The sequence below is a fragment of the Frieseomelitta varia genome, unplaced genomic scaffold (assembly GCF_011392965.1).
Source record: "Frieseomelitta varia isolate USP_RPSP 00005682 unplaced genomic scaffold, Fvar_1.2 scaffold_493, whole genome shotgun sequence".
In the NCBI taxonomy this organism is placed as follows: Eukaryota; Metazoa; Arthropoda; class Insecta; order Hymenoptera; family Apidae; genus Frieseomelitta; species Frieseomelitta varia.
Genome location: NW_025110249.1, coordinates 489195 through 501435, shown reverse-complemented (window position 1 = coordinate 501435; position 12241 = coordinate 489195). Strand labels below are relative to the sequence as shown.

At 33.0% G+C, this 12241-nt stretch overlaps 2 protein-coding genes and 1 pseudogene across 4 annotated transcripts; 1 reads left to right on the top strand and 2 right to left on the bottom strand.

Moving 5' to 3' along the window:
* Positions 1 to 140: 140 nt before the first annotated feature.
* LOC122533092 (DNA mismatch repair protein Mlh1) lies at positions 141 to 3716 on the bottom strand. Of its 2 annotated transcripts, none has more exons than XM_043662471.1 (9): positions 3593 to 3716; positions 3079 to 3142; positions 2798 to 2997; positions 2499 to 2727; positions 2220 to 2421; positions 981 to 2151; positions 830 to 893; positions 575 to 773; positions 141 to 512 (listed from the first exon to the last, which is right to left on the bottom strand). In XM_043662471.1, the coding sequence occupies exons 3-9, from the start codon at positions 2959 to 2961 to the stop codon at positions 220 to 222; spliced, it is 2322 nt and encodes a 773-aa protein (XP_043518406.1). In that variant the 5' UTR covers positions 2962 to 2997; positions 3079 to 3142; positions 3593 to 3716; the 3' UTR covers positions 141 to 219. The 2 variants fall into 2 exon arrangements, with proteins under 2 accessions (XP_043518406.1, XP_043518405.1); XM_043662470.1 differs by lacking the exon at positions 3593 to 3716 and adding an exon at positions 3209 to 3416.
* A 947-nt stretch (positions 3717 to 4663) lies between these two features.
* On the top strand, positions 4664 to 8625 carry LOC122533095 (heat shock 70 kDa protein cognate 4-like). 2 transcript variants are annotated; one of them, XM_043662475.1, is made up of 3 exons: positions 4664 to 4813; positions 5534 to 5747; positions 6710 to 8625. In XM_043662475.1, the coding sequence occupies exons 2-3, from the start codon at positions 5543 to 5545 to the stop codon at positions 8428 to 8430; spliced, it is 1926 nt and encodes a 641-aa protein (XP_043518410.1). In that variant the 5' UTR covers positions 4664 to 4813; positions 5534 to 5542; the 3' UTR covers positions 8431 to 8625. The 2 variants fall into 2 exon arrangements, with proteins under 2 accessions (XP_043518410.1, XP_043518411.1); XM_043662476.1 differs by having other exon boundaries at positions 4669 to 4810; positions 5532 to 5747.
* Positions 8478 to 11297, bottom strand: LOC122533106 (annotated as a pseudogene).
* Positions 11298 to 12241: the final 944 nt, after the last annotated feature.

Below are 12241 nucleotides of genomic sequence, written 5' to 3'. Positions count from 1 at the left end.
ATTTAAATATTATATCTTTTATTATACCATATTATATTCCATTAAAATAATATAGAAAGGTAATATTTAATTTAGTAAAAAATTTATTAAAAAATTCACAAAAATAAACATAAATTTACAGTCAATCTAATAAATATAATTTTTTATTATAATATAAATAACTTACTATTAAACAAATAATATTTACTTTCTATAATACATCAATTTTATCGTAAATATCTAACATCTTTCAAAAACTTTATACAAGTCAGGCAAATTGGCTATTTGTAATATTGTTGAATCATGTGCAAAATGTTTAGGAGGCAGGAAACTCTCCTTAATTGCAGCATACAAAACATGTTCTGTAATGTATTTCCAGTCATGAGTATCGTGTGTAGGACTCATTTGACTGTAATATTTTGCTGTTTCTTTACAAACAGTTCGAAAGCATGGTTGCTCTGATGACCACTCTACTTCGGTAGCTAAACGTAATATGTAAAGAGGAAGACCACTTACAGATGGAAAATATTTTTCTGAAAAAAGAATATTTTGTATTGTATTTTATTTTTTAGGGAGTTTATTAAAATATATTTACCTAATAATACTGGTAAAGATTTTAAATTTCCCTTTTTATCTATAACAATAGAAAAATATTCTTTCAACATGTCTGCTTTCTCTAATAACAATTCTTTAACATTTGTGGCTAATTCCTCTTTTGGTCCATCTTCCTCTGTCCATCCAGCTTCTTCAGTATCTAATCCTAACATAGCTATATCATATAAAGGAAGTGCTTCCTAAAAATGAGCGTAATGTACAATATAATAATAATGTTTTTAATTAATATACATACCGAAAATTTGATGACTCCATAATTTGCAAAATCATAAAGCATAATTTCATAAAACAGTTCCTCTCTAAATAAAAAAAAGATGTTTTTACTTATAGTTAATTTTATGTATATATTATAAATATTTTATGAGGAAATATGTATGGACACTTACGCTAATTTTTGTGTATTGCAAAGGTACAAATTAACTCCACTTTGAATTAAAGCTGAAGATTGATCTATACAACCAACGAAACTTAATTCTGATAAAATATGTTTTAAACCGTCGTGACATGCGTTTTCTACTTCTATACGTAATTTTAAGACACTCGTCAGTTTGACTTCTCGTCTAAAATTGTTTATTGAGTAGGATTTGAATTCATACGAATTTTTACTTTCACTAGTTTCTTTTGGTATTTCTTCAGTAACAATTCCCGATTCATTGGGTTTTTCAAATACATTTTTTTCTTCATTATCTATATTATCTTTATCTGTATTTTTTCCTTCTAATTTGCTTTTATGTCCAAAGTATTTATACACTTGTTTACGTGCTTTATCTGCGATAACATCGATACATTTTTCTTTCATAGAAACGGAATCATCTGCTACACTTTTATTGATTATATCATTTTTTATTTCTAAAATGTCTTGCTCACAATTGGATTCACACTGTTCCTTGTTAATATTTTGAATAGATAAATTTAAATTGGGCTCGTCAAATACTGCGGGGCTTGACACAGATGGACTTGTATCATCTATGACATTGCTCCAAGGAGTATTAGATTTTTCTGTTGTTGCTGGTTTAATATGCATCGATATATCTTTTTTTTCTGTGTCAGATACATTTGTTAAACACTGTATTTTATTTACGTCTTTTTCGTCATTCCTATTAGTATTTTCAACTTTTTCATTTTCAAAATCAATATCATCAATATTTTTAGCATGTTCCATTGCTGTATGAATAGTAAAATTAAATTTGTCTAACTTTTGATCAGATGAATCAGTTCTGATCATTTCTCGAGGATGAATTTTTTTCATTTTGTCACTTTTATCTTTTTCATATTCTGGTAAAACTTCTTTCAAAACTTCTTTAGTAATATCTGCTTTTGGTAATCGTGCTTGTACATAAAATGTTTTAGAACCACTATTGCCAGAGAGTTTTTCATCTAAAGCAAGTTTCATTTTTTCAATGATAGAACTTTCATGAAGAAATTTAACTTCATGTTTTGTTGGATGTACATTAACATCAACATTTTGTGGATTAATTTCTAGAGATATATAACACCATGGATAGCTCTTTTTTGGAAGATAAAACGTATAAAGTTCTTCCAACATTTTTCGAATAGCTGAAATAAAGTACCTGTAGATCATTTTTAGACATAAAATCTTTTTGTTTTAACATTATAAAACTTACAAGAAGATTCTACTAATCTGTTATTAATGAACAAAAGAAATATCATCTTCTTGTTTGTGTAATTTGGATTTGTTATCAGAGCATGCATTTTAAATTTATAGGTATCATCTTTAAGTTCCACTTCCAATAATTCACGAAATACAGGATTACCATAAAGTATTCTTACATTATTCATCTTAGTTGAATTATGTTGTGTACGGACCTAAATGTTGAAAATATGTTGATATATTTACAAATAATAACATTCAATTGTATGATTTTTTATACAGAATAAAATACCTGAGGTGTAACTTCACCATGTTTCTTTAATGTGAATCCTACAGTAGAATTATGTATTGCATATTTTGTAACTACATCTGAAATTTTGTTAAATTCTTCGCTTGGATTAGACAAAGCCTTTCTTCTTGTTGCAACATTATAAAACAAATTCTCAATCAATATTGTAGTACCTTGATTTCCAGCACATGATTTAGGTGGTGCTTTTAGTTTACTATCAACATATGATGCTCTAATATGAAAAAATATCCATTAAAAAAAAGATCCACAATTTTTGCAGAATTTTATAGAAATAAACATACTTATAAGCACATTTTTCATTTGCAGTTTTTGTTGTGATTGTTAAAAGTGATACATGACTAATACTTGCTAAAGCTTCACCACGAAATCCAAAAGTTGTTATTGCCTGAAGGTCTTCAAATGTTTGTAATTTACTTGTTGTAAATCTTTCACAAACAATTTCCATATCTTCTTTTCTGATACCTGTTCCATTGTCTTGAATCTGATTAATAATAAATATTTAATACTATTTTGTTTAATACTTTTGTATTTAAATAGAGAAACAATAATAATTTTAATCTACCTGTAATAATTTTAATCCACCTTCCTTAGCAACAATTTGTATGTTAGTTGCTTTTGCATCAAGACTGAAACATTTACAGAATTAAATTTATAGTAAGCCACGTGTAACAATCACGAGTAAAATATCTAACCTGTTTTCTATTAATTCTTTTAATGCATTTGCTGGTCTTTGTATTACTTCACCAGCAGCGATTCTATTTACTACAACTTCGTCTAATTTTTTAATTTTTGCTGGCGCACTCATGTTTAATATCTTCAAATTTTAATCGAAATCTCGAGAAATTAGAGCCTAAACATTGCACCAAATCATATTGTATTATATAGTAATCTAGGTAACAAAGAATATCTATGGTACAAAGTAATTATATTTATAATAATAAGAAATAAAAATGAAAGTTCTCGTTTCAAAGATCAAATACTTTTTATTTATAATAAGAGTGTATACTACATAAGTTGTTTAAATTAGTTTTCGCGCCAAACTTTCGAATCTAAATTAACAAGCGAAACATTCTTACATATGTGTATATATCAACCAAGAAAGATCGCCAACTTCAATTAAGAATATATAGATGAATATCTTGTCTTAAAATATATTATTTATGTGTTATATATACATACATTATTTATTAATAATATTGTCAAGACGGAAAATTTTTCGTAATATATATGAATGATCCAGAAAATTCCTTGTGATATACGAATGATCCAGAAAATATCTGCGTTGATATTGGATCGAATTAGTACTTATTATGTATTTAGCAAAGTTATTTTTACGTAAATATTTTTCTAGTATCGCATATACATACAATTATTAGTATATTTAGTAACAGTCATATGTGATGTAATATCATGTTATAAATTAGATGTATCAATTCGCTGATATAAATTAAACTGTCCTTAAATTAGAATACATATTTCGTAGCAAGGTATGTGTAAAGTGCTATATAGACGTAATGCTTTTCTAGAAATTTATTTTTATAACGATCATCGAACTGTTTCGAATAAAATGTATTATTACATTTGAATATTTCGAACGTAAATGTAACGTAAATTCTATATACAAAAATGAATAAAATTCTTTTATCATTTATTTATATGCAAATATAAATTTTACTTCGATCGAATTTCTTAATCATTCGTGAATGTTCATTAAGTAAAAATTGAAAAAGAAAAATTAAAATATAATATATATACAAATAAAAGCGATGGCGTTTTTTATTATAGGATTTATTTATCACACGCTTGATACAAAAGTCCAAATACAAATATAAGAATTATTATTAAAAGTCTCGGTTATTTACATTTTTCCATATTCTTGATATTATTGACGAATTTAATTTTAACTATGTCATGTCTCGGTAAACAAGAAAAGATTTAGTTAGCTAAATATAACTGCAAGTTTGAATGCAATACGTTCCAGCATCTTCCCGTGTTTCTCCTATCGTGATTGTTCTCTCTCTTTCTCTTGCTACGTCATGCCTTGTTCCGATACATTTATTTTCGTTCTGGATGCGTCTAGAATTCTGAGCCAATGAAAGTGCGAATTGAATCACCAAGCTGCTGCGATTGGTCATCCACAGAAACTTCTCGAAGCGCGAGATTTGGTGTATTAAAAACGCGCTGCGCACGCCGAGCTCAGACAGAGTTTAGCAAGCGAACAGTGAACATTGTGCTTACTCCAAGTAACCAGACGACTACGATTTATTATTATATATACGAAACGAACGATACAAAAGGTAAGTGTTTGAATACATTGTGACAGTGTAGCTTATAGTTTATTTAGTTTATCAGCTTATTATAGTTTATTTAGTTATTAAATTCTTTGTGTTCGAAACGATTAACACTAGGAAGACTATGTTGAAGTTGCATCATATCGACAAAGTATCGATATATGTATGTCTCAAAGTTACTTCAGTTGTTATTTCTTTCTTTTTTTCACGAATTTAAAAATTATGTGACGAAAGTTTTACCGTTGAATTTCTGGTAGCAAGATTTGTGTCGGGTTCTATATTTGTCAATGCATTTCGGTTTCACACAAACTCGCTAAATAAGTAATTCACTGCTTAATTTCAACGAAAATCTTAACTCAAGTATGTAGCTTAGATTAGTTACAAATAACCACTACACGCAATTATAGTTGGTACATTTATAACGTTTATTATCTTTTTTGCTGTGTATTCAATATTGTGTTTCGAGCATACATTTTATAATTAGAGAATTTAATAATAAGAGATTATTTATGTTTGTTGAAATATAGCCCTTTAGTGGTTATTACATCGTACACGCTACTTTGAATATATCTACTATACAAATCGAGAATAGTAGAAGAGAGATTCAAAACTATTCTAGGAATAGAAATAAAAATAAATTTAACATTTATTATTAAAATAAAAAATTATTATAAAAATAAATTTAACATTTTTTATTAACCTATTCCTTAATTTTATCTTTTACAGCGATAAAACATGTCGAAAGCTCCAGCTGTTGGAATTGACTTGGGCACCACGTATTCCTGCGTCGGTGTTTTCCAACATGGAAAAGTTGAGATCATTGCAAATGATCAAGGAAATCGAACGACACCGAGTTATGTCGCCTTCACGGACACAGAAAGACTGATCGGCGACGCGGCCAAAAACCAGGTCGCGATGAATCCGAACAACACCATTTTCGGTAAGTGATATTAACCCAGAATTTACCAATTCCTATTCTTCCAATTCTCACTCCTTTTAAATTTTTCAATTTCTATTCCTTAAGCTCCATGCGTAATTCTCATTTTATCGTAACAATCGTAGAGTTTCAATGGCAAACGATGTAAGTACCAAAATGGAGAAAATGATTTTTTTTTTAAATGGATGAGGATAAAAATTCTATACTAAATACTAAATTTCATATACTAAATATTTTTGAAGTTATCGTAAGGTAGGACGAAAATCATAATTTCTTTGCCCATTCGCATCGAGGGCCATAATGTCTGGCGCTTACATCATTTTCTATTTTAGCTCTTCAATCTGTATTACCGCATCACGGAAATGTTTTTTTTACTAGATCAATACATACCTGTTTATGTCTGTTACATAATACTTAATAATTATTTTGCTAAATCGATCTTCTGTATTTTTGCGTGTATTCAGTGTGCTCTATGGTATATATTACACAAAGGAACTTTGCTTTATCAATATTTATATACGAAGATGCACGACATACTCACAATTAGTGTTAGGTTTCGTTACTGACCTTGTACAATTATATTATACCACATCCATTCATGTCTATGTTTATTTTCTTTTCGTCATGCGAAATATAATGACGTAATATCGAACATACTGCGCGACTGAAGCTACGTTACTTCTTTATGCTTCTATTTTAGATATTTTCGATATTTTATTTAAATTGGAAATATTATTTCTTTTTTGTTTCTTGTTTTCATGAAATATTTCGCGAGTGTTAGTTTTGTTTGATGAGAAGTGAAGAATCATTACGAAGAAGCATAGAAGAGACTAACAGAAACATCATGTAATTATACATCTCATTATTTCATGAATCTATTCATATTCCTTATCCTTATTAACTTATCCTTTAAGTATTTTTATTTTCGATATATTCCTATAACGTGTTATTTTTTTATTGAACAGACGCGAAGAGATTGATCGGTCGCCGCTTCGATGATGCAACTGTACAAAGTGACATGAAACATTGGCCCTTCACGGTGGTGAACGATGGAGGCAAACCAAAAATCAAGGTTTCGTACAAGGGTGAAACGAAGTCCTTCTTCCCCGAAGAAGTATCTTCGATGGTACTTACGAAGATGAAAGAAACAGCAGAGGCGTATTTAGGAAAGACTGTCACCAACGCTGTCATCACCGTTCCTGCGTACTTCAATGACTCTCAGAGACAAGCCACCAAAGATGCGGGAGCAATAGCAGGCTTAAACGTTTTGAGAATAATCAACGAGCCAACCGCGGCGGCGATAGCTTATGGTTTAGACAAAAAGTCATCAGGAGAGAAGAACGTATTGATCTTTGACTTGGGAGGTGGCACCTTCGATGTCTCCATTTTGACTATTGAAGATGGCATCTTTGAAGTCAAATCAACGGCAGGCGACACTCACCTCGGTGGTGAAGACTTCGACAATCGAATGGTGAATCATTTCGTTCAAGAGTTCAAGAGGAAGTACAAGAAGGACTTAAGCTCGAATAAGAGGGCGCTTAGACGATTGAGAACCGCATGCGAAAGGGCCAAGAGAACATTAAGCTCGTCAACGCAAGCCAGTATCGAAATAGATTCTCTTTTCGAGGGCATTGATTTCTACACATCGGTCACCAGAGCCAGATTCGAAGAACTTTGCGCGGATCTATTCAGAAGCACATTGGAACCGGTTGAGAAGGCTCTGAGAGATGCAAAAATGGACAAGGCTCATGTTCACAGTATCGTTCTAGTCGGTGGGTCTACCAGGATACCAAAAATTCAAAAATTATTACAAGACTTTTTCAATGGGAAAGAGTTGAACAAGTCGATCAATCCCGACGAAGCTGTCGCCTATGGTGCAGCTGTACAGGCTGCTATCTTGCACGGTGACAAGTCTGAAGAAGTCCAAGACTTACTGTTACTGGACGTTACGCCACTGTCTCTGGGTATAGAAACAGCTGGTGGTGTGATGACAACTTTGATCAAACGGAACACAACGATACCGACCAAGCAAACTCAAACCTTTACCACATATTCGGACAATCAACCTGGTGTTTTGATCCAAGTATACGAAGGAGAGAGAGCTATGACCAAAGACAATAACATTCTCGGCAAATTCGAGCTTACTGGCATTCCACCTGCGCCTAGGGGCGTACCTCAGATCGAAGTCACATTCGATATCGATGCTAATGGTATTCTGAACGTCTCTGCTGTTGAGAAATCAACCGGAAAAGAGAACAAGATTACCATCACGAACGACAAGGGACGATTATCGAAGGAAGATATCGAGAGGATGGTGAACGAAGCGGAAAGATACCGCAACGAAGATGAACAACAACGCGATAGGATATCCGCCAAGAATGCATTGGAGTCTTATTGCTTCAACATGAAGAGTACAATGGAGGATGAGAAGATCAAAGATAAGATCGATTCATCTGACAAGCAGAAGGTTATCAATAAATGCAACGAAGTAATCTCATGGTTGGACGCGAATCAACTAGCGGAGAAGGAGGAATTCACCGATAAACAGAAGGAATTGGAGGCTGTCTGCAGTCCTATCGTTACTAAATTGTACCAAGGCGGAGCCGCACCTGGTGGATTCCCTGGTGCTGCTCCAGGAGCCGGTAGCGCAGGTGCTGGAGGACCAACCATCGAAGAAGTTGATTAAATACAATACAACTGTCCACTGAACTGAACATCTTTTTACGCTTCATCTTATTTATTTCAACTGTACAGTCATGATCATTAATTTTCATATTCGTTTACATGAATGGTATATATTTTGTGAGGTCAGAGACTTTATTTTGCTGTAAGAAAATATTTAAATTCGTAATATATACATAATTTATTTGTTACAAAAGAATCGTGTGTATTATTTGTATCTCTACATCACACTTTTACGTACTTGCCTACATTTTTATTTTTTTTATTTACTTTATCTTTATTTACTTTACCTACATACATATGAAAGGTTTATTTCAATAAATTTATCAATGTTTCTCGTTTCCTGGTTTATAAAATTGGACCAGGATGATCAAGTACGTTGTTATAACGCTGACAAACTGAAAGTACATGTGCGTACAAGACGATTTATTAACTACGTCGCATAAATGTCGTGACTACATATCATCATACTTACTTTTGTTAATAAGGAGTTATTTATTTCGAAGAAATTACATGCAGTGAATTTTATACTGCTGGAATTGCAACAAGAAGTCGTTGCTTTCGTTTCGAACGCAGTCCCGTTCGAGAGTCGATCGCAGAAGACTTTCTATTCCGAATCCGTTCAGATTCAAGGGAACGTTATCATCACGTTCATTGTTAAAGACTCCTAACTGTTCCGGTTCTTTGTTACAAAAATTTCGGAAGCAGATCAGCTTGTTAAATTTCGTCGAGTGTTGGGCATTCAGGATAAATTCATCGATGCACAACGCAATTTTATTTATCTCGCGGTGGACCAGCGTGCACATCCAGCACATCAAGATGAGTTGACATCCGTAAATTATCCAGATTACGTTGTTCAGAAGTATGAAGCCCTCCTTCTGCTCTACAGCGCTCGTGTAGATCCTGAACAGTTTCGCGACTATCATGATGAAAGCATTCGTAGAGCACAACAGAAGATCAACACCATAAATCTCATTCACTGTCGTTATTATGGAACGCATGTCTGCAAGAAATAATAATCAATCATAGAGATAAAGGACATAAAATTGTCACAAAATTGTATCACAATGGCATAGAGTGAGGGACGAACGAGAAAAGTAAATTCCTCTTTCGACAAGGAGGAGCGGGGAGTAGCCAATTTCGTCTTGGATTTTGAATTCTGTTCTTCAGCTAGAAGGATGTACGCTCTGTTTCACTTACGTCACTCACTCTGAATTTATGCGCCAAAAAAGATGCCAGCATTTTGTATACGTGCCGTTATGCAATCTTCTAATTTTCCTGATCTTCAAGGCGATCCAATATGCCGCTATTTTTACGTCTGATCATCTCGTTGATTGCTCTGAATCTATGGCAAATCATGTACACGATAATATCAAACACGAAGCTGTTCACCAAAGTCTGCGCGATTGTGTAATAGAGAAGTAAATCAGACGCAAAGATTTGGTCGACTGCAATGAAATAATTATAAAGACCGTGAACAATTAGCGATACCGGACCGTAAAACAGGCCTTATAAAAATGGCCGAGATCTGGCTGATTTTCACCCATCTGTCATTGATCGACAATTCTTTACCAATATTCTGATCCAACGACTCCAACATCTTCATCAATTCAGGCCATTTATCGTAATGTCTCATTATGTGATAAACGTAATAATAGGCTGAAAAATGGCACACGGTTTCGTTCATGCAGTATATAATTTCGAATAGTTCGCTGGTGAATTCTTTGCCAAAATTTGCAAAGTCCATTGCACTGTACGCGACGATCACCGAGCACATGCTGAAGTGGATTGCTCGAAGAACGATGGTGATCCATTTTGGATAATTTATCGGTCTGGCGACCCCTGCACCTAGAAATAACCAAGAAACGTACGTTATTGGACGTAACGCGTGTTCTGGTTTCGTTGGATTATCCTCCACTCGAACGTCTATCTCCTCTTCCATGATAACTAATTCTTCTTATTAACCGAGTGAAAATTTATAACTGGTAGGAAAATAAGAACGAAATTTCCTCCTGAAACGAGGTGTTCCCTCAGAAGCGGCGTAGACCATTTGGGTTTTCAATTTGATTCGTGGCCCACACGATTTGCTAGTAAATTCGAATCAGATAACGCGAAGATTCATACAAAATTCAATAAGATTTCAATGGGATTTGTGCGTGCCACCGCGTAATACTTTCACCTGATGAAATTAAAAGAAATTAAAGGCCTCAGCAATAACAAATATATTTAACAATAAAATTCTTTTATAAAACTTCCATGAAAGTCTTGTGTCGTTAAAATTTTTTGAGGAAAATTAAATTGACAAGTGAATTTCTACAGTTGTCGAAGAGAGGGAGTGATTAACGAGTTGAAAACATACGATGGCGGGCAGAAGATCCAGCAGTGATTTCGTGATATGTGTGTATATATCGAAAAACGAGCTTTATTTTGCCCAACGACTATATTACAATTTTATCATACAGTAAACATTTAAAATGGAATAAAACGATAACGTTGAACATCGACCTTTTTCCATCGATTTTTTTTCTTTTTTTTTTTCTCTTTTTTTTTGTTCATTTTCTCTGTTCCGTTTTTTTCTTTTGGTTTTTTAGAAATTAGGCGGCGGGTCGAGTTGAATCATCTCGTAATAATAGTAATGATAATCATAATAATCATAGCAATAATAATGATAATAATACGCGGGGTTGTGATGATATAATTTATTCGAATTGAAATCCGTTCGGTATGTTTCAACAACGACTCGTTCACGATCGATTTCGATAGATTAGCTATGCAATCGTCGTCAAACCTTGCCTTTTCTGCGTTCCATGTTGTATTCTTTCCTTTTTTTTTTCCGTGATTTGTATATCTGTTGTGTGTGTGTGTGTGTGTGTGTGTGTTATGTGTGTGTTATGTGTGTAACAATGAATTAATTCATTCGCTGAAGAACTTACAATGTAGAATCGCGTAGCCGCAAAAAAACGTTCTTAAGACTTTCGTTCCTACATCTTTATATTCTTCATCTGTTTTGTGTTCTTTTCTTTACCGGCTTCGTCTTTCTTTTCTTTCTTTTCAATTCTTCTTCTTTTAGATTTATTTAGTTATTATTTGATCTGGAAAGGCAGCGTAATTATTCGAACACGAGACGTCGATACATGACTTTTCATGTTTTTTTTTCTCCATTGTTTTTTAATTTACTTGTTTTCTCGCTCTGTATAGACTGGGATGCTTTCATTCTCATTATTCTTCCTATTGGTTGTCCAATCCCGCTTTCGTTAATGTGCAACACAGCCCCCTCGTGCATGTTCGCTTTCTTACGTATATACATGTATATATAGAATATGTATATATAGAATATATATATATATAATTTGTTTTCAACGATTTTTTTCTTTATCTCTACAATTTACATTTTGGGGAGCCGAGCGACTCGTAGGGATAATCGTATGAACCGATGCGACGAGATAATTCACATTTGGAAAACAATAACAAAATTCAACGACAATCGATTTAACAGAGATTTTAACAGTCATATTACGTCGCTTCTTTTCTTCCTTTTTTTTTTTTTAAATTCGTTTCTTCGTCGCAGTGGGATAAATTATCCCTTCGTTACCTTTCGTGATCGTATACCATAAAAAGTAGCGATACCATCGTGTATGTATCGTTCAACAGAAACGACAAATATTTAATTATCTAATTCGCACGATATATATCTCGAACAACATAAATGATATACCTGTGTCGATATCGGAGGGTGGAATTTCCCTTTCATTTTTTGTTTTCTCGCGACGCGTGTGTGTTCCGACTGAATTTTTGGTCAAAGCGCGTCCACCGGA